We start from the raw sequence: 22,828 nt of genomic DNA, 5'->3' as shown, positions 1-22,828 counted from the left end.
GAGCAGTGACCCAGCAAGAAGCTTATTGGCAGTTGAGTAGCTCCCTATTAGTGCTCCTTAATGCCTTACACTTGTGCTGTCTTGGTCTGATTTACATCCATCACTAATCACTTGTTCATCCACACATATTTGATATTATTATAGCTGACACCAACTTTAATGATATGATTGCAGTGGTTACAAGTAAGTATTGCCAGAGGTTTAATTTAACTGAGCTATTAAATTGTCAAGAGATGCATTTGTGGGCACAGTTCCATCTTTCTCACAAATAAATCTCTTACAACAGTCAAATGGATCTTGCACATTCATGGGCTTTTGGAAGGGGTATAGGGTTGGGTGTATTTTTTTTCCTCTGAGTCTCTTTAATGAATATTTATTTCCTAGTAAAAGCATTCATCATTGTCATTACCCCGCAGTAAAAATAGAAAAGTAGTGCATAAATTGTACAGCTGCTGGTTGGGGAAGGTTTGAAATTAAATTGTGGTTGATTTTTTATCCCTGACAGATTTGCATGAAGCAAATTCCAGGATAGTAGTGGAAATCTCTGTGTTTTTAAAACTAATTTTGTGATTTTCTTCTTAAGTCAAATAATTATTTGCTATTTTAATTAAAACTTCAAAAGAAAAACAAACTTGTGCACAAGAACCTTGCAATGATAACTGCTTTGAATAATTTTCACAACAATCATTATGTATGGGAACATCTAAATGTGGGATTTCTTTAGCTGTTATGGACAATCAAAACTACTAATACATTGGAAACATCAAGAACCATGGCAAAAAAGTTGTTTTAATCATTGACTTGGCTGATAATTCTCACATTGGCTATTTATAACAGAGAGTGAATGGAAAATGGAAAATGTGAAAATGTTTCTGTAATTGCAATACAAGTATTGTGCTAATGTTTAACCTATCTTAAACTTATAAGGACTGTATGCATTTATTTGGTAGTTTTTTGGATACTGACTTGCAGGAATGTTTTCTTCATTCCCAGGTTTACTAAATGGAAGGATCTGATGGTCAGGGCACTTAAATTAAATCTCATGAAGGAAATAGTCACAAAATTTGCATGACCTCAAGTGGATTACTCACACTTTCAGGCATGTGAACCTATGTCTTCTGTGTTTTGTACTCCATCAAACCCACTGTTATTGTTTTAACAAATTAAAACATGACAGTTCTTTCAAAAGAACTCCCATTGAATAGAGTGGGTACATTTCATACACTGAAGGATTAGGTTAGTGAGAGACTTTCATAATAGGACAAATAAAAGAGAATTACAAAAAAATTTGGTTTCTCTTGCTGCTAATTCTAATGAATGGTCATAGTTATATTTGGTTACAGGCTTTCTCCGTCATAAGACAGCTTCCTGCAGTTTAATTCTAATCCTGTGTTTATGATCTCTTATTCTTCCCATATGGAACTAATTGTGATGCCATAAATTCACCTTTATAATTTCACTACAGGATCAGATAGGGAGAGAAAGTGGGCTGTGTGAGAGAGAAAGCACAAAAAAATCTCAGCTAATTACTAACAGTGGCAATGGAAACCCTAAACACTGCCTGAAAGGTTAAATGAGTTTACGATTTTTTATACTATACTAACACTTTCATCACTATGGAAGTCTGCCTGAATTGTAAAAAAGAGGGATTTAAAAAATCTGGTGTATAAAAGACTAAATAAACATCTGTCTTACATTTCATGCAAGTCCATTCATTGTGATTAGGGTGCCTAGGATATAATAGGAGACTATGGCCTAAGATGGGGGTGGATTTCTGTTTCATTTAGACCATTGATTTTCAAACTGGGGGGGATGCCCTTCGAGGGGCATGGGATGAGGTTATTGGAGGAGTGTGGTGGGGTTTGGGGCTGCAGCCAGCTGGATGTTTGGTGGGGAGAAGGCCAGAAGAAGGGGGAGAAGGCTTAGGGGAGTCCCCAGTGGTTGTGGTTTGGGGGATGGGAGTGCAGTCCTCTCCTCCCTCACCACTGGGAGCTCCCTGTACCCTCTCCCCTCTGCTGCCCTGCCCTGGCCCAGACACCCAACTGTCGGCAACCCTGCATATTTTAAATTTTCCACAACCTGGGAGACCAAGAGACTCTGGGTTGGGAGGAAGTAGGAAGAGGAACCCTGATTGCTCTGATCTGCACTGTGATGTCATGGGCTCCTCTGGGGATGGAGCTAGCTGGGTCTTGTCAACGCCCCTGGTATGAATCACCCACTCCTTTTGGTGATTCACTTTGTGTCCTGGATGTGCAGGAGGTTTTTTTGCAGGGGGAGGGGGAGAGCATTGGGGACTGTTATGTGACTCCCATGAAGAAGGGTTGTGGAGCAAAAAAAAGTTGGGGAACCTCTGATTTAGAAATAGAAATATATTGGTTAATGGAAAAGTTTTGTTTTTTTTTATAAGAAGTACTTGATAGCACTGTGAATGAAAACTAATCTTTAGCAAATGTGAATTAACATTTTCCCAGTAACAGAAATGAATGATCCCTTTTTGTAATGTACAACATTAAATGGTATGTCTATTCTGTGTTTTATATCCATGTCTATAAAAGTGTATCATTTAAGCTGAATTCCTTTCATAGTATGCCACTTCAGTACTCAATCATATTTCAACTTTGAAATCAAAATGTTCGTGTTTTAAGGCTACTCAGCATGTACAGTTACATTGTATACAATTTCTTTGTTTCTTTCACTGTCTTGCATTTAGTAGGAACATATTTTATATTAAGACTTGAGTCTGCAAACATTTATGGATACATTTTTTCAGTAACTGTTATCACTGAAATCAATGATTATTACCATGAGAAAAATAGCTCACATGCATCAGTATTTGCAGAATTGGGTCCATAATATCTTAAAATATCCTTACCTAATATAATATTTCCCGTCAGCCTTGTAAATTTATTTCACCCTTTTTTAAATCCAGGACTCTTTTCTGCTCTACTTTATGTATAATCTCCCTTCTCTTCTCCATTTTATGCATGATAATGTCCCTTCATATATCCCCATTTTATACATACATCCAACAGCTTTCTTTATGTCATCCTTCTATAGTAAGTCATTTCAGTCTACACCAAATGCACTATAATTACTCTGCATCTACCATTCTCACAGCAGACTACTTTTCGTAATCCTCTCTAAATCTCCTTTATTAAAAAATTATCCATATTAAATATATATTTCAGTTCCAGTACAAATTTTAAAACTGTCATTAAGTTGTGGATTTTTTCCCTGCCATTCATGAGTGCTACAACCTGTACTGTTGCCAATTTTGATGTCAGTATAAAAACTGTGAGATATAATTTCAGATTTAGTATTCATGTAAGGACAGTGCATCATCCTACATATATTTTGGTTGCCAAAAAATTATTTGCATTTTGTAAATGAAATTCACATCTGGATCATATCAAGTGATTCCAGGCAACAAATACAGGAATCAGGAAATACAACTTAATGAAGAAACACTGAACATGAAGTTTAAAATGGTTTTCTGCTGTAGTTCAGCAAAACCTAATTAACTACAACTTGGAAGTCAGACTGATTGAGTACACTTCCCAACTTGATCTATCAGTAATGTGATGTTTGGTGCACGAATGGCCAAAGAATTGGATTTGTCCTGTGTGTTGTCCTCAGCTGCCAGATAAAGACAAATTCAAGATAGTGAAAATGAACTGGAGTATGAGTCTCTAGTGTTCCGATTTCTCTTTTTCAAGGGCAATGAGATGGATCCACTCCCCAAAGGCTGCTGTCACTTCAGCTGCTAATGGGTTTCTCTAATCCTTTATTCTTAGAAATGAAAGTTGTGTGCACTTTTGTTAACAAGGTTACAAAATCTCCCAAGGCCCTCTTGATATTTAAAACAACTTGAAGCGATTTTTTCATCTTGAAAAATGGAAGGGGTATTTGTGTGTTTATACACTCACTTTCTCTCTCTTTCTCGGATCATTGGATGGGATCCAGCTGTGAATTTCATGAACAAAAAAGCAAATTTAATGTGTGTGTGTGTATATATATATATATATATATATATATATATATATGCATCTATGTTCTAAATAACAGGAGATAAAATCTGGTGTATTGCTATGGGTTGTATACCCCACACTGGTAGAAAAAGAATCAGGAGAGTAATTAGTGCACCTGGTTGCACCTGCAGGTTGGCCCTGGCCCAGATTAAGATTAGGGCCATCTGGGGGCAGAATTAAGGACAAGTCCCATCTGAGAGGAGCAGGGTGACTATGATGGGTTCCCCCAGGGTGCCACCTGGAATTGGGGTATCACTGAGCCCCCTGACCCATGAGTCTGGGCTCCCTCTCACACTGTACTGCTGTGACAAGCTGCAAAGCCCTCCAGCCTGCACTTTCATCCTCATACATACAGGTAGAGACACACCCAGCTGCATTTACATGCAGGATATTTGACCAGCCCTTACACAGGAAGGGTACAGAGCTAAGGCAACTCCCAGCTCCTCAGGTACGCACCCCCTCTGAAGTATAATCCCAAAATTATACTGTCTTTTGCTGCACAGGGAACTGTATAGCATAAACTCATAAAATTTACCCCCCCTCCCCCCAATGTGGAGAGGAATATGCAACAACCTTTGCCCCTGAGTTATGATTCTTCTTCAAGTGATTGTTCATGTCCATTCAACTTACGTGTGTGTGCTTGCTACATGCACAAGTGCCAGAAGTTTTTCCCTCAGTAGTATTGTAGGAGACCTGCTCTGGCACCCCCTGGAGTGGCATGCTTATGCTGTAGCACATAGGGTAACACTGGCTCCCTCAGTTCCTTCTTGCCACCAGTGATGGTGCATGGAACTGGTCCTGCTTCAGCTAGAGTTGTTGCTTTTCGTTCGTTCAAATTCATTTACCTCTTGCAAATATTACTGTATATAGTTTCCCTCTAGTTTAGTTCAACATATTTGTTAAGTCCGAGACTTAGTAGGTCTCTAAAGGGACTTTGCCTTGGGATGGTGCATGCCCCTGTCCCCAGGCTTTAAACCCTGCGATCACTGTAAAAGGCCCATGCCCATTAGCCATCCACATAATAGTTGTTTAGGGTGCTTGGGCAAAGGTCACATTAGTAGTAAGTGCAAAATCTGCAAGTCCTTCAAGCCCAGGATGAAGAAGGAGTGTGAAATTAATTTGAAGACACTCCTGATGGAGTCTGTCCTAACCCCGATGCCAGAGCAACACTCCGATTCGGTGCCGAGCATCATGACCTCAGTGCGCAGCACCACACTGGTACCATCTATGAGCTGGCACCAATCTCTTTCCATGACTCCAGACCAAAAGTCTAGAAAGATGGGGTGAGGAAGGTCTCCAGCTTCCTGCAAGGGAAAAGACAATTCTGGGGTGGACCAAGCCCCTATCTCGGGTGCTTCTTCACCCCCTTGGGAATCCCGGGCCCCAACTCAGGTCAAGCGGTGTAACCCAGCCCACTCCCCATCGGCTACCCCAGATAGCGGTGGAGGTCCTTGTCAGCTCTGAGTGCCGTCCTTACTGGAGGCCCTCCAAGCAGCTCAAGACATTATATCCCTCCCAGTGCCGCCCACTCTGGCCCCTGCGGGGTCCCGGTCCCAGGGTAAACCCATATTGGGACCACCACAGTCTCCACCTTTCCGTCAGCGCTCCCTGTCACAGGGGATGTCCCGCCAACAGTCACCCTCTTGCAGCCAACATGCTTCTGACCATGATAGGCAGACGCTTCATAGCCCCATCTAGTTTCCTGACCTTGGACAAGGGCAGAGAGGCTTGAGGTGTGGCTCGCTGGTAACTGGGCGCAGACCTCTGGAGGCACGCTCCCCTGCCCCGGCAGGAGTTTCAGAGTCGGCGCCTGGAATCTCCGTGGCACCGGTCCTGCTCCAGGGACAGGTCAAGGGACTGACCGTACCATTTCCCGGATTGCCCAGGGTGGCATCACCATGTGCGGCTACATCTTCACGATGCCAAGCCCACTTTAGTTCCCCATCTCACTTCACATTAAGCGTGAGGCATAGATCGCCAGCTGTTGCAGATCCGCCGAGTGCCCCCTGGTCACTGAGGCCCTGATCCAGATGCTCGTCAATGTCAGCCAAATCCAACTCTGGGCAGGGCCGGGGGGCAACTGGTACCAATCAGGACAGAGCCACCAATTAATCAGCCCTGTCCTGGTCATAGGGGAGTGACTGCTCAGGCTCTGGCCAGGTTCGGAGCAACATTCCCTAATGGCGGGGCAGACTCCAGCACCTACAGTGCAGACTACATAGGCAGTAACACAGCCGGGCTCGTGGCCTCAGACTCCGTCATCGGTACAGCGATACCCATGGGGGTTCACTCAGCCCTCTCAGGCCACCTGCTCGGTATTCAGAGTTTCAGAGAGACTGGGTACCGCCCTGTCCCACCCCTACTCCAGCCCAAGAGGCCTTGGCTGCAGGCACCCTGCAGGCTCAAAGGAAGTGGACAAGCAAGCCGCCTGACCACCTATGGGTGCAGAGGACCCCTTGGTACCGGCTTCCTCCTCCTCGTCGCCAGATGAGGCCATAGTGGGGCCCCCTCCACTGATGCCCCAGGATGATGCTAAAGTGCATCAGGAGCTGTTAAAGAGGGTTGCTGCCAATCTGGGCCTCCAGGTGGAGGAGTTAGAGGAACCTGCATACTTCCTCTTTAATGTTCTCTTCCTATGCCCTGTGGCCCCAGCCAGGGTAGCTTTGCCCCTACATGAGGGGGTCGCTAAAATTACAAATGCCCTCTGGCAAACGCCTTCCTTCTTGACTCCGATCTCCAAGAGGGTGGAGCACAAGAATTTTGTGCCATTTGAAGGCCATGAATATCTTTATACCCACCTTGCTCCCAATTGCCTAGTGGTAGAGGCATTAACCACAGGGAGAGACGAGGTCAGCCTGGGGCTACCCCTAAGAATAAAGACTCAAGGAGACTAGACTTGTTTGGGTGTCAAGTTTATTCATTCTCCAGTCTACAGTTAAGGGTGGACAACCATCAGGCCTTACTAGGCTGCTATGATTTTAATATGTGGCAGGCCATGACCAAGTTCGAGAGCACCCTTCCTGAGGCTTCTAGGAAGGAGTTCCGGGCGATCCTGGATGAGGGCTTGACTGCTGCCAGAGCATCTTTCTGGGTGGCATCGGACGCGGCGGACACCACCGCCTGAACCATGGCATCAGCCATCTCATTGTGCAGGCCTTCATGGCTGCTCCTCTCTGGTCTTTCCTCTGAGGCTCAGCAGTCAATGCAAGACCTCCCTTTCGACGGGCACCCCCTGTTCGCAGAACAGACGGATGTTAAACTCCATGGCCTGAAAGATTTCTGTACAACCCTAAAAACACTGGGCCTGAATGTCTGCGGCCCTGCCCGCAAGTGGTTTAAGTCACAGGAGCCTCAGAGCCAAGGGAGCCACCCTCGTCAGGAGCCTCCCCACAAAACATCTAGGGGCTACAAGAAACACCCTGGCCACAAACCTTTGTGTATATCCCAGGCAGGCTTGACCTGCAGTAAGCAGACAGGCAAGTGTAACCCTTCTGCCCGTCAGAGTTGGCAGCAACAAGGGCCGGGTTCAATATCTAGGGGTTCCATTCCAATAACACAATGCAAACCGGCTCGAGCCCCCACCCAGTGACCTGGGACAAATATATACCACCCCCGCTGGGCGCCTCCAAGAGGCAATACTTCCCCTCTCGCAAGCACATGGTCTGAGTGTAGCAAAAGCCTTTTAATAACAGAGAGAAACAATGTGGCATTATGTTGGGGAAACACCACCAACAGGATTCATAACACAACCCATGAGCAAAAAAAGAACCCACCCCAGGCAAATTGGGGCATGCCCTTTTCCCTTTGGTTCTTGAGTCCAGCAACCCCAAATCACCCAAAGTCCCAAAAGTCCAATGCCCCAAAAGTCTCTGACCCTGGTCAGGGCAGCCCCAGAGTTCGAAAGTTTATCTGCGGAGCTTTACCTCCCAACCTGGGTGGAAATGGGACGGGGGTAAGAGGCACCTTACGTGATCTGAAGCTGACCGCCCCATAGCTCCATAGCGGCACTCCGCTCCGCCAGCCGCCCCACAAACTCCTTCGCTCAGCTGCACTCCGCTCCGCCAGCCGCCCCACAAACTCCTTCGCTCCGCTCCGCCAGCCGCCCCACGAACTCCTTCGCTCAGCTCCACGGCCCACAAGCCGCTCCTGCCATCCACACACTGCTCCGCGTCGAACTGCTTCACCAGCCGTCCCGCAAACTGCTCCACAATATATCTTCAGGCTCCCCCACTACTTAACACAACACTCAGTGATTTCAGCTCTTAGGTGAATTCAACTTGTAGTAGGGGAGCCCCAGTGCTGGTGCACTGTCAGCCCAAAGTGAGCTCAGCAGCCTATAACTAGACTTCTAATGAAATCAAAATTAGCTCTGATATTCCACAGTGGAGAGAGGAGGAAGTGCAATTAGCATGTAAGGCCCTCACCAAGGGGCCCATGCCACCAAGTATTAATACTTGTCCCCAGCCTCTCTCCATTCACACAGTTTTGGAACCCATGACCCTTGCCTAGCGAGTGCTACTTAGTTGATGGTGAATCCCTCCATCATAACAAAAGGCCACATACAGTTCCAAGCACAGTTCCCATAATCAGGGTAATAACAATTTATTCTTCCTGCCCCAATAACAGAGACACTGGGGATCCCACAGCAGCCAAAGTGACCATTTGGGCAGCTATGGTCTCATTCTAGGCGGGGTGGGTGTGCCTATGCAAATGAGATCGGCCCCTGAAGTTCTTTTCCACAATTTGCCACACCTCACCACCAGATGTCAGGGTGGAGCTCATCCTGACACTGCTTACACAAGCAACTGTTTTGTGGGTATGCCTGAGGTTGACATACTAGATCCTTCCTTCCCTCTGTTTGCCAATTGCCTTTCTTCCTTCCTCCCTGCATGGGCATCTGTAACATCAGACTGATAGGTCTTCAGTAAGGTGGGGCAGGGCTACCCCCTTCAGTTACTTTCTACCCCCCCTTTCTACCCACTCCTTGTCCCTCTTCAGAGATCCCTCTCATGAGAATCTTCTCATACAGGAGGTAGAGGGTCTTCTACAGCTGGGTGTGGTGTACGTAGTTCCTGTGGAGTACAGGAACAAGGGGTTCTAGTCCCGATACTTTTTAATCCCCAAAGCCAAGAGCAGTCTGCGGCCCATACTAGACTTGCGGGACTTGAGCTGCTACTTAGTGAAACTGAAGTTCTGCCTGTGTCTCCCTGGCTTCCATCATCCCCTCCCTGGATCTGGAAAACTAGTACGCCGCCCTCGGTCTGAAAGATGCATACTTCCACATTGCCATCTTTAAGGGACACAGACACTTCCTCCAGTTCACGGTTGGTCCCAACCACTATCAGTTCATAGTCCTCCCATTTGGCCTTGCGACAGCACCATGGGTATTTACCAAGTGCATGTCGGTGGTGGTGGCTTACCTCAGATATTGGGGTATCCAGATCTACCTGTACCTCGACGACTGGCTCATGAAGAGCAACTACAGGACTAAGGTCATAGGGGATGTCACGGTGCTGCTAGCCACATGCCGTCACCTCGGTCTGTTGGTGAATGACAATCCAATGACAAAAAATCAACGTTAGTTCCAGTACAGAGGATAGAGTTCATTGGAGCACTGCTCGACTTGGTCTGCGCCAGGGCGTTCCTACCACTGGAGAGATTCAGGGCACTGACGGACCTCATCGCAGCAGTCTGCACCTTTCCCCGACCACGGCCAAGTTTGCCTATGCATACTAGGTCACATGGCAGTGTATACATATGTGCTGTGCCATGCCAGGCTCGGGATGGGACCCCTGCAGCAATGGCTGGTGATGGTCTACTCCCAGTTGAGGGACTACCCGGAGAAGGTAGTTATCACCCCCATGACAGTTCTTACCTTACTGTAAATGTGGACCAACCCTGGGCAAGTCCCGGAAGGAGTTCCCTTCGTTAGCACTCCTCAGTCAACTTTGTTTCGGATGCCTCAGACCTTGGCTGGGGGGCAGACCTGGGCACCCTCCAGACCCAAGGTATATGGTCCCCAGAGGAGTCGACACTACACATAAATGCCAAAGAGCTCAGGGTGCTGTGCAGAGCAGTCTTCTGCCTCATCTGTCGGGCAGAGTGGTCAGAGTCCTCACGGACAACACTGCCTCAATGTTCTATACCAACAGGCAAGGCGGAGCGAATCCTCAGCCCTCTGCCAAGAGACAGTCCATCTCTGGGACTTCTGCATTGATCACTGAATCCATCTAGAAGCATGTCACCTTTTGGGTGCCAGAAACACGCTATCATATCACCTAAGCAGGGACTTCTCCTCTCACCACGAGTGGGTGCTTCACCCAGAGGTGTGGAACTCCCAAGTAGATTTTTTTAGCCGCCAGGCAGAACAGGAAGTGCAGCAGGTTTTGCTTCAGATAGGGTTTGGGCAAGTGCTCCCTCTCCAATGCCTTACTCGTGCTGTGGGCACGAAGCCTGATGTATGCGTTCCCTCCAATTCTGCTCATCAGCAAGGTCCTCGTGAAAATCAAGAGGGACAAGGCGCTGGTTATCGTGATTGCCCCGGTGCTTGCTAGCACTGGTTAGGGACGCAATCCCTCCCTGGCCCCTGCCAAACTGGCTGGACCTGCTGTCACAGGATCATGGCTGACTCTTGCACCCCAACCTCGCATCCCTATACCTCACGGCGTGGATGTTGCATGGCTGAACCTGTATGAACGGAGTCTAGCAGGTCCTCCTCGAGAGTAGAAAGCCCTTGACTAGGCAGGCCTACCTGGCAAAGTGGATGAGGTTCTCCCCCTGGGTAGCTGAATGGGGCATCTCCTCTTTGCATTCTTCGGTGCAGTTGATCTTGGGCTTAACGAACCAGGGCCTGGTGCACTCCTCTATCAGGGTGCATCTGGCGGCCATTTCGGCCTTTCATCCACCAATCCAGGGGCAGACTGTGTTCTTCCATGACATGACGGTCAGGTTCCTTAGAGGTCTTGAGAGGCTTTTCCCTCAAGTCCGGTCCCCAGTCTCTCAGTGGGATCTCAACTTGGTTCTGTCCAGGCTCACAGGTCTGCCCTTTGAGCCTTTGGCCTCATGCTCCCTATCTCACCTGTCATGGAAGGTGGCTTTCCTGGAGGCAGTGACATTGACGAGGCAACTCTCTGAGCTGAGAGTCCAGACCTCAGAACCACCATACATGGTCATTTATAAGGATAAGGTCCACCTCTGGCCCCACCAGGCTTTTCTTCCTGAAGTAGTGTCCGCTTTCCATGTGAGCCAGGACATATTTCTTCCGGTCTTCTGGCCTAAGCCTCAGGCTTCCAAGTCTGAACATTTTGGCTTGAATCTTTTAGCAAGCGAAGAGCATATTCATTTCTTTGTTTTCATTTTTAAAGTTTTGGAAACTTGTTCTAAATGATACAGATCAAAATTCTCAGACTTGGGAGCCTGAGATTAGACAAACAAGTTATTATTTAGATGCTGAAATAAATTGTCTAATTTTTCAGCAGCACTGAGAGTGTAAAACTCACTTTAGGGTCCATAAGAGCTGTCGGTGCCCAGCAACTGAGAAAATCAAGCCACTTATTGAGGTGTTCTTTCATGGACTGAAGGGTCTTATCTTCATTAATATTTCAGTCACCCCCTATTATTTATAATATATATTAAATATAATACTCTTAGTAATAGAGGAGTTAAATTCAGGATGCTGTTACTTTAATATTCAAGATATGTGGTCTTGGTAACATTTGGAGGTGCTGGAGATGATGGCCGCCTTTGTACCTCATTGATGTCTCCCAACTTCAGTATTCATAACACTTAATTACTAATTTTCCAAAGCTTAAACAGACAAGTCCTGGGTTTATAAAGACCTTCCTAATCCAGAATGGAGTTCCACCCAAGATGTTGCAGAGTGAAATCCCCATGTTCTATGTGGTGTTCAGACAGAGTTGCTGCACTATCTGTAAGGAAGAAGATATTCTTCATCCTTTAAATCACCATAGAACAGATCTACTGTGACTTCTGCTTCCCATCTCTGTTAAATATAAGTCATTGTCTTCAGGATCAGAGAAGTCAAACCACCATTCATGGTGGAGGCTTTAAGTAGTCTTCTCCTCACTTTTATTCTCCCAATACAGTCCCTCCCTTTCCTTGACCATAGGCACTATTCCCTGCTGGTTCTCTTGGGGGCATAAGCAACCCCTCTTCCCCCAAAAAGCAGAGAAGATAGAGTCATCATTGGGTGCAAAAAAGGGATAAATCTCCATTATCCTAATGGCTTGCTGCAGCATCCTTGTACTCTGGGGAACGTAGAGATTCTTGCTCCATAAGTAGCCACCTCTGATACAGATCGTTTGCTACAAGCCATAAACAAGGTTGTATATGTTAGTGTACTAAGCAACTGTACTAATGCCGTGTAAAAACAGCACTGTCACAGAGTGACTGGCCTTCTGAGGAATAACAGGTTTAGCCTCATTTGTGACTCATTCAAGACTTCTCCCTAGGTGGGCAAATGTAGTGTAGCCACATGACAGGTAAGTCATGTGCTTAAATCAGTCCAGGCCTGGCTATAAAAGAGAAGTCTCCAGAGAGGCAAAGCAGAAAAGTGAAAGCCTGCCTGCTCACCTCTCCAACTCCAGGGGGGAAAGGGGATGCTCAAAGAAGCCAAGTGCGGGATGCATATTAATTATCAGCACAGATCCTAGAAGGAGGGCTGTGAGATTCCTGAACTAAGAAGGGAAAACCCTCCTGTCTGCATAGGGAGTGTCTACACTGAAGAGCTACAGTGGTGCAGCTGCAGCACTGCAGCTGGGCCACCGTAGCATTTTAACTGTAGATGTACCCTAAATTCCCCTCATTTACACCTGTGCAGCTCCCATGAAGGTTATGGTATTGCACAGGTGTCACTGAGGGCAGAATTTGCCTTTTGGTGGTGGTGATGTGTGACAAGTTAAATATCCATGTTAACTTTCAGTTCCCTAGATGACCTTGCAGGGCTCACAATTGGAAAGCAAACATTTTTTCTCATTGCAATCAGAGCCTGCTTTTAATTAAAAAAATAATAAATGAGATAATATAAAATTGACTAATAATTCTTGCTGCTTTGTTCCTTTTTCACCTAAAAGACATTGATTTTATTTTGACTTTTAAATTAGACTTATTCTCTTTCTGAAGTGATTTAGAGAATGAAGTGGCTGTGATATCAAAATAATCATTATTATTATTATTATTATTATTATTATCCTAATTCCAGCTATAAGTTGTCTCCAATGTTTTACCTGTTTTTAGAAAAGTTGCTGGATGTTATTCCAAAAGTGACGCATAGTATCTTAAATTAGCTGAACAAGTTCATTCAGATAGACTAGTAAAGCTAGACATGTGTGGCAGAGAGAAAGCAATATGGATTATATAAAGGAAGCCTATTAATGCTCTTTGAATGAGTCATATAATATTGACTAAAGAAGAACCAATTAATATAATGTATTTGTATTTTTAAAGGCCTTAGTAGTGTTTATGATGAAAAATAAATCCTCACAAAATCGAGGTAAAACTGTCATATATTAAAAACTGAAAGCGAAAATGAAGAGTTACAGGTGAGACTCTCAAAAAGAAAAGGAGGACTTGTGGCACTTTAGAGACTAACAAATGTATTTGAGCATAAGCTTTCGTGAGCTACAGCTCACTTCATCGGATGCATTCAGTGAAACCTTATGTTCAAATACATTTGTTAGTCTCTAAGGTGCCACAAGTACTCCTTTTCTTTTTGCGGATACAGACTAACACAGCTGCCACTCTGAAACTGGTGAGATTCTGTGCTACATTTCCAAGAAGCACAGCGCAGGAGGAGAGTGGAGAATAAGATGGCTGTAAGACCTGTAAGGCCTCTAGCATAAATTAAACAGTCCTGGGGACATGTCTCAGTTATGACAGCCTTACCAGGACTACCCACAGTGCTGCCTGGAATCTCCACACAACTGCCTACTTCAATCGCACCACCAACATGCTCCGCCTGTCCCTGGTATGTCCCGTAAGCCATGGCTGCCATGGGGATTCTTGCAGGTCAGTTTTAGTCTTTTGCAATGCATGTGTTGGAGGATTCTCCTCTGAATGGAGACAGGGCTTTTACTGCCCTTATATGCAACTCCAGCTCTTTAACCTGGTCCCTGTATGTCAGGTGAGGTGCTCACTCTAGGAATATATAGATATATATACATATCTATATACATATAGATCAGTTTTCTATATGGAATAAGATTAATAGTAGGTTAAGTCAAATACCTGTACAAAGACAAATGTTGTTTAATGTGTTAAATAGCTGGAAAAGAGGGTGAGCAGTGAGATGACAAAATTTGAAGATGACAATTATTCTGGTGAAGACCAGGAAAAACATTGAGCAACTTCAGAAGCACCTGTCAAAGCTAGGCAACTGGGCAATGTGATAGTCGGAGAAAATAACTGTAGACAAGTGCAAGGTTATGCAATGTAATTGGGTAATGGCCCTTTCAGACCAGAAAAAGGTAGTGTGACAGGTTAGTTAGCTCATTCCAAGTGTCCAGAAAACCAAAACAGATATTGGTAAGAAACAGATGGTCCTGAGGAATAGTTTGTGTCTGGGAGGGTGAAAGTATGGGAAGAAAACAGTCTATTTTTCCTTTATGGGCCAAGGACCAGGAACCTTGTATTAGTGGGTGAAGCAAGGCTTCCCTCTGTCCTCACGGGTCCAGATAAGTGCTTGGGAAGGATTAAGGGAGTAGTCGAATGACTGGATGGGTGAATCTCAAAAGGAGGCTCAGAGTCCAGAAAAAAGAAGGACTCAGCCAGCATACTGCCCCCAGAAAGAGGGCCGTGAAACCCTGAAGTAAAAGGAGAGTTTGTGCGATGGGGAGGTTAGGACTTGAACCACACAGTCCAAAAGCAGGGTCGTGGAAACCCTGAAGCTAGGTATAGGTGAAAAGGGACTCACTTTGGGACGATGAACTATGTTGAATAAATTATAATCCAAGAGAGGGGGAATTTTGTTTCAAAAGCATTTTAAATATTTTTTCTTTTGTTGGCTGTAAGTGGATTCTCAGACTCAGAGGGAAACTGAGGTGGGGTGTCTGTGGGGCCATCCCAGGCCACAAGGAGGCATTCTGTGATACACACATCAGAAGGAATATCTTAAATTACACATAATATTCATGAGTTCCTGTCATTGTTATGGGCAGTTCAACAAAACACCTTTCTCCAGGTGAAGGTGTAGTTCAAATCATCAATAATGTTATTCTGTATTATGGTAGAGTTAGAGAATAATATTGAAAATTTTGTAACACCAATATCTAAATCAATGGTACATCCTTACTTGGATACTGTAATTTTGTTCAGATATAGAAGAAATAGAAAAGGTTCAGAGAAGGACAATAGAAATGTTAAATACCTTAAACCCTTAACATAAGTATATTCTATTGACTTCAACAGGGATACCTCTGTGAATAGGAAGTATTCACATGAGCAAGGGTTTGCAGGATCAGACCCTTACTTGGGCAACTTGTTTATTATACCTCCTTATGGCATGGTGTATACATTGATTGCACGATGTTGTACCTAAATAATTAGTACATGCATATATCTTATGCCCACATGAAATAAAAAGTATAAGTCTTAATGCTCAGTGTGCAGTTTTCCCAGGATTCTGTAACAACAAAGTAGTCTTCAAGTCGGATGGAATATGGATTCATAGGAAGACACTGACAGAACCACTACAGAACAGTCCATTCATGTTAATTGTCTCTTTTCTTCTACTTGAAACAGAGACCTCCAAATCCTCTGCTGGTAGTGCCAATGCATGCTTTTTGGGACTGAGAGGAAGGTGGGGCCTGCATTTTTTTCATGTGGTGAAACAGAGCTACTAAGGTCTAGTCAGAGGGCTGAGGGGGTTCATATAGTGCTAGTGGGAAATTTTAAATTTCTTTCTACTTCCTCCAAAACTGCTCAACCCTCTCCGCTCCAATCCTGCTGGTGGTGTAAGAGTGCTGTCACCCACAAGCTGCCAGCTGGCTCCTCTCTTACAGTCAGTCCAATCAGCAGTCATCCCCACTGTGCATGAAATACCACGTTGGAGCAGGGAGCAAACCACCAGCCAGAGAAGCTGTCATAAATATAAAGGGAAGGGTAAACACCTTTAAATCCCTCCTGGCCAGAGGAAAAACCCTTTCACCTGTAAAGGGTTAAGAAGCTAAGATAACCTCACTGGCACCTGACCAAAATGACCAATGAGGAGACAAGATACTTTCAAAGCTGGAGGGGGGGGGGAAACAAAGGGTTCTCTCTGTCTGTGTGATGCTTTTGCCGGGACCAGAGTGGGAATGCAGGTCAGAACTCCTGTAAAAAGTCAGTAAACGATCTAGTTATATATGCGTTAGATTCTGTTTTGTTTAAATGGCTGATAAAATAAGTTGTGCTGAATGGAATGTATATTCCTGTTTTTGTATCTTTTTGTAACATAAGGTTTTGCCTAGAGGGATTCTTTATGTTTTGAATCTGATTACCCTGTAAGGTATTTACCACTCTGATTTTACAGAGGTGATTCTTTTACTTTTTCTTTAATTCTTAATGGGTTAAAATTCTTCTTTGAAGAACCTGATTGCTTTTCATTGTTCTTAAGATCCAAGGGTTTGGATCTGTGCTCACCTATGCAAATTGGTGAGGATTTTTATCAAGCCTTCCCCAGGAAAGGGGGTGTAGTGCTTGGGGGGATATTTTGTGGGGGAGACGTTTCCAAGTGGGCACTTCCCCTGTTCTTTGTGTAACACTTTGGTGGTGGAGGTGTTTAACTTAAGCTGGTAAGAATAAGCTTAGGGAATCTTTCATGCAGGTCCCCACATCTGTACCCTAGAGTTCAGAGTGGGGAAGGAACCTTGACAGAAGCACTCTCTCATTAAGCAGAATTAAGAAACATCACCCCATTGCTCTTATCAGCTCTCAGCTCTGCGCTCAGTCTGAGGGTAAGTCTACACTACGAAATTAGGTCGAATTTATAGAAGTCGATTTTTTAGAAATCGGTTTTATATATTCGAGTGTGTGTGTCCCCACAGAAAATGCTCTAAGTGCATTAAGTGCATTAACTCGGCGGAGTGCTTCCACAGTACCGAGGCTAGCATCGACTTCCGGAGCGTTGCACTGTGGGTGGCTATCCCACAGTTCCCGCAGTCTCCGCTGCCCATTGGAATTCTGGGTTGAGATCCCAATGCCTGAGGGGGCTAAAACATTGTTGCGGGTGGTTCTGGGTACATATCATCAGGCCCCCGTTCCCTCCCTCCCTCCGTGAAAGCAAGGGCAGACAATCATTTCGTGCCTTTTTTCCTGAGTTACCTGTGCAGACGCCATACCACAGCAAGCATGGAGCCCGCTCAGCTCACTGTCACCGTAAGTCTCCTGGGTGCTGGCAGATGCGGTACTGCATTGCTACACAGCAGCAGCAACCCATTGCCTTGTGGCAGCAGTCGGTGCAATAGGACTGGTAGCCGTCATCATCATGTCCGAGGTGCTCCTGGTCGCCTGTGTGAGGTCGATCAGGAGCGCCTGGGCAGACATGGGCGCAGGGACTAAATTTGGAGTGACTTGATCAACTCATTCTCTTTAGTCCTGCAGTCAGTCCTATTGAACCATCTTATGGTGAGCAGGCAGGTGATACGGATTGCTAGCAGTCCTATTGCATCATCTTCTGCTGGGCAGGCAAGAGATGAGGATGGCTAGCAGTCCTATTGTACCATCTTCTGCTGAGCAGCCATGAGATGTGGATGGCATGCAGTCCTTCTGCACCATCTGCTGCCAGCCAAAGATGTAAAAGATAGATGGAGCGTATCAAAACAAGAAATGGACCAGATTTGTTTTGTACTCATTTGCAAACCCCCCCCACCGCCCCACGTCTAGGGGACTCATTCCTCTAGGTCACACTGCAGTCACTCACAGAGAAGGTGCAGCAAGGTAAATCTAGCCATGTATCAATCAGAGGCCAGACTAACCTCCTTGTTCCAATAAGAACAATAACTTAGGTGCACCATTTCTTATTGGAACCGTCCGTGAAGTCCTGCCTGAAATACTCCTTGATGTAAAGCCACCCCCTTTGTTGATTCTAGCTCCCTGTAAGCCAACCCTGTAAGCCGTGTCATCAGTCGCCCCTCCCTGCATCAGAGCAAGGGCAAACAATCGTGCATCTGAGTTGAGTGCTGTCCAGAGCAGTCACAATGGAGCACTCTGGGATAGCTCCCGGAGGCCAATACCGTCGAATTGTGTCCACAGTACCCCAAATTCGACCCGGCAAGGCCGATTTAAGCGCTAATCCATTTGTCAGGAGTGGAGTAAGGAAATGGATTTTAAGAGCCCTTTAAGTCGAAATAAAGGGCTTGATTGTGTGGACAGGTGCAGGTTTACATCGATTTAACGCTGCTAAATTCAACCTAAAGTCCTAGTTTAGATCAGGGCTCAGGCCATATACTTCAGAAGAAAGTGAGGGAGAGAAACAGAGATGCAGAGCAATGTGGGCAGAGTCTGGGCAGATAGTGGGTGGCTAGGGAATACTGGCAGGAGAAAAGATGAGTTGGACAGGTTGCAGGAAGGAAGTACCAAATGTGGACTCTGTCAAGCAGGAGTCTTGGCAAGCTTCAAAAGAGAGACTGATCTAATTCAGCGAGACCCTTCCAAACAGAACTACTACAGAGATACAAATGAAAAACAACTCACCAAGCAACATATGTGTTTTTGTGGCACTGGAATCTCTGAAATGCCCTCCACAAGATATAGGAATGTATGACCTGCTTGTGAGCAGCCTACAGAATTTGTGGCTAAAACATATGTAAGAAAAGGTTGAGTTCATCCATATTACCCCCCTGGAATAGTGCTGAGGATGGTGTGCCATACAGTACTGAGGTGTTTGTGAGGAAGGAAGAGTTGTTCAAGTTAAATACTTATAGTGCACATGCTTGTCTTGTGAATTGTTTGTAAATCTCTAATATGTATAATGTTATGCTGAAGTTTTTTTTATATTTGGGTTATTCAGTAGAAAACCAATATTTGCAGCCTTCCACGTGCTGTAAAGACAAAGGAACAGAAGGAAAGTTGTAAATTATGGCTGTTTAGTAGATTGACCAATGTGCCAGAGGAGGTCAGTTGCTTGAAGAAATAGTTTTCTCTGGTACTCAGATTCATTTCATATTAATCCACAAAGTGAAATTTTCATTTTTTAAATTTTTTTTAAAGGAAGTTTTATGCTGGAGTTACTAGTGCACCTTCTACTTTGCATTGGATTTTCCCAACAAATTCATGTTTAAAAAAAAAAATGGTAGAGCTGAAAGGGGGAAAAATGTGGTAGACCGGACCCCATCCATGGTATGGTTTAATGTCTTCATAAGTGTTTTATGCCTTTTCAGGAACAGGACAGGAGGAGGCAGATGTTGAAAACATCAGCCCATTTCTTTTTCCTAAGTATTAATTATGTCCTTCCCAGTTACCTGTCAAGAGGAGACAGATATTTGATACTCCCCAGAATCGAAACAAGTTCCTGACTTAGTGATATGGTTTTCCCAAATGAGCATTTGGAAGGGGCCTTGCAAGAAAGAACCCATATCTAATTAAGGATATTTGGGGAGACCTCTCACCTATATCCCCTCCATCTCACCTCTGTCGTTACAGATCCTGATTTGGGTTGTAGAAGCTTATCCTTGGACATTATTAGGTTTTTAAGAATTGAGATGTGGAGGTTTAATTTTTACTTCCTGCACTCTCTTTGGGTTTATCCTATAGTTATGTCCTGTGCCCCCTTCAGCTTCCTACTGAGACTTTGGACAGACTGAGGAAGTATGACTGTCAGTGTATGAATAGTCAAAGATCTAAGTAGAGAAACTGAAAGGGTCATTCCCAGGCATCCCAGAATTTACACTGAACTGACAATTGAAGCAGAACTATTTGCTTTTCAGTAGTATTCTATAGATACTCGTTCACGATCAGTAGACAAATTTTGAGTCAAGGTGATACAGTGGGTATAAGTACTAATCACAAACACCCAGGAATCCTCAAAGCCTGGGTCTGCTAGAGCCTCTTATTTTATTTTATGTATTTATTTTATGCCTGTGAGTAGGCTGCTTGGGCTGCAATTGAGAATACTCCCACTACCACGAGTTTCGTCCGGCCACAGGCCACCAGAAGGGTATCACAATAGACTGTTTCACCTGCAGGCATCCGGCACGGTGGGGGCAGAAGTAGGGGGACTTACATTCACCCTCACTAGGGGTAGCACCCATCCAAAGCAGATGTGAAACAACTGGTGGAAGGGCAGAAAGAGAGGAACGGGAAACCTTTTTGATATGAGAAGCAGCACCGAGGAGGACTTCAAAGAGGGGAAAGGAAGGAAACGGACCACAGAGAGGAAGAGAGGTTCAAGGTTGTGAAGCTACATTCACTGACACTTGTAATGTGCTTTGGAATTCTTGGATGGAAGGCAGAATAGAAATAAAAATATTATGTATATATTACTTTACACAGTGTACAGTCAATCCACATAATTCTCTGTCACGGGATTTAATGGAGTGACTGGATGGATAATTTCAGGACCACTCACAACATCTGGAGTTTTGAAAGTTTAAGATTATAAAACAATTTTAAATATGCTTTAAGGGTCAGGAAACAATTCTGTCCTCTTCTCTTTCAGTCCCCCAGTGCACACCATTCCATAGCTTGGTGCAATTTGGAGGATTTCACCTTTTTCTGAAACATCAAGAACTAACCACTTCTGTGGATAGAGAGTTAGACTTAAAGTTCTGATCTAGAATGGCCAACTCTGTCTTGTGAACATAGATGGCACATTCAGCAAAATTTAGTGTCAGTGGTACTCAATGTACTAATTATTTCAGGCTGTTCCATTCATATCTGTGGCATGTGTACATAAACACAAGATCTCACATATGAGAGACGTACTGCAGTAGTTAAACAGTTAAAGGTCCCTCCAGAAAATGAATGAGCATGGCTAGCTTGCTGGATCATTTCTAAGCAAACTTGATTAACCAGGTGGTGTTTTGGAAAGGATGTGCAATGTAAGTTAAAAGAGGGTTTTGTTCTATTTCCTTATGAATAAACTGGGTTAAAGTAGTAGGAACCTTAACACGTTATTTCCTGTGGAATTAATGACTAGCTGTGGTTAATGGCCCTCTGCTTCACCTCAAGCCATCAGTTCTCTCTGCAAGTTATTAATTCCCCAGGAAATGACTTGTATCTCAATCATTATTGCTTAAGTATTGTAGGACTGTTATCATTGTCCAGGTTATTATGGTGTTTTTGTTTTGTTTGTTTGCTTTTTAACAACAGCTGATGTTTCATTTTCTTTTTCTAAAAATTTGATGTTGCAGAAAGTTAAAGATAGCCTGGGGAGATTCTCAGGTCAGATTGAGGTTATTCGCAGCAAGAAGACATCAGCTTTGCAAAGTGCCACACCCGGGGAAGCTGCAAAGATACAGGAAAAGCTGACTCGGCTTAATTTCCAGTGGGAAAAAGTTAACAAGATGTACAGGGACCGACAGGCGTAAGTAACTTCTTTATATTGTTATTTATGATGAAGCTCATTAACATTTGACTTACTGGTGTGATTGCTTCAGCTTCTGGTATCTAAGCACAGGAACATAGATATAATTTTTAAATTTAAATTCAAAGCAATTTTGTAAAATCTAAAAATATTTTGCCCAATTGCCACTTGTGTTGCACTTTATATAATGCTATGTGTGTGCATGGCCATTTGCAGACAACTAAAAATCATATACCTCTCCCCTGAAGATTTTATAGTCTTAAGGCACTGATACAACAACTTTTCCACGCAAGAAAACCCCTTGTGCTCAATGAAAACCCTAATGATTTCAGGATCTGACCCTATGGTGGGGTATAGTTTTGAAAAAAATCCATTCCAGTTTTAGAGATGTTTCAGGTTCCAGGATTATTCCCACTTGAAGTCCAAGGAATGTGTCTGGAATTGATGATAACGCTACGCTGAGAATAATCTTTTTTAAATGCACCCACTGAATATTAGGTATTAGACAGCAAGGGAGGGTGATAAACAAAGGTATTGGAAAAGGTAGTCGAGCAGTAATACAGTGGTGATCAATCATGAGATCTATTTATTTCTGTAGTACATATATTTTTATTTTGTTTGGAATGTGCGTTGGAATGGAAATCAGGTATGATGGGTAAGTAGCCAAACCTGCCTTGCTAATTAAAGTCTTGTTTGTGCTAGTAATATACCATATGTCTAGCAATCCAGTAATTCATTTTATGCCCCATATACAAATCTACATTTAAAGCTTTTGGCATCCTTTACTAAAATGTCGAGGTTCCTCTAAGTCTTTCTTAAAATGTACCATTGGATGAGAGACCAGAGGTCATTGGAGATGTACCAAACTATGCACAAATGCCTCTGCCACTTGGGATATATCAAGTACTTGAGTAGCAGGTGCACTTTAAAACTAGCAATTAAGTTTACCTTAATTAAAAGCTTGTAGCTTCAGCGTTCAAAACTTTTACTGCGTTACTACAGAATAGTACGTGCTGATTCTTTTGAGACTCTAATTTGGAGACTACGATTCTAGCTTTGAAAATCCTTACATGTGTGAGTGATGCCATTGGAAGTATTCATATGAGTGTTTTCAGGATTGGACCTTATGTCGTGGATTTATAGCGAGATAATACTGTCAAAATACTGTGTAGTCCTAGTCTTTAGAAATTCTTCTTGATAAATTACTGCAACTGTTCCCATCTACCCCAGAACAAGGAGTTTGAAGTTTGCTGTAATGTCATTTTCCTCCTAATTTCATTTT

At 44.1% G+C, this 22,828-nt stretch overlaps 1 protein-coding gene across 11 annotated transcripts in view; it reads left to right on the top strand.

Annotated features, from left to right (window-relative positions):
* Positions 1 to 22,828, top strand: part of DMD (dystrophin) — a 2,122,534-nt gene that overhangs the window by 1,068,162 nt on the left and 1,031,544 nt on the right. For all 11 annotated transcript variants that reach the window (XM_075132091.1, XM_048863664.2, XM_048863629.2 and 8 more), the window contains one exon: positions 21,374 to 21,546. In XM_075132091.1, coding sequence (XP_074988192.1) covers positions 21,374 to 21,546 — 173 coding nt within the window. The remainder of the gene's footprint in view (positions 1 to 21,373; positions 21,547 to 22,828) is intronic.

This window comes from Caretta caretta, chromosome 1, assembly GCF_965140235.1.
Source record: "Caretta caretta isolate rCarCar2 chromosome 1, rCarCar1.hap1, whole genome shotgun sequence".
NCBI lineage: Eukaryota > Metazoa > Chordata > Testudines > Cheloniidae > Caretta > Caretta caretta.
The sequence above is the reverse complement of the archived record's forward strand: the minus strand, read 5'-3'. Positions and strand labels throughout refer to the sequence as shown.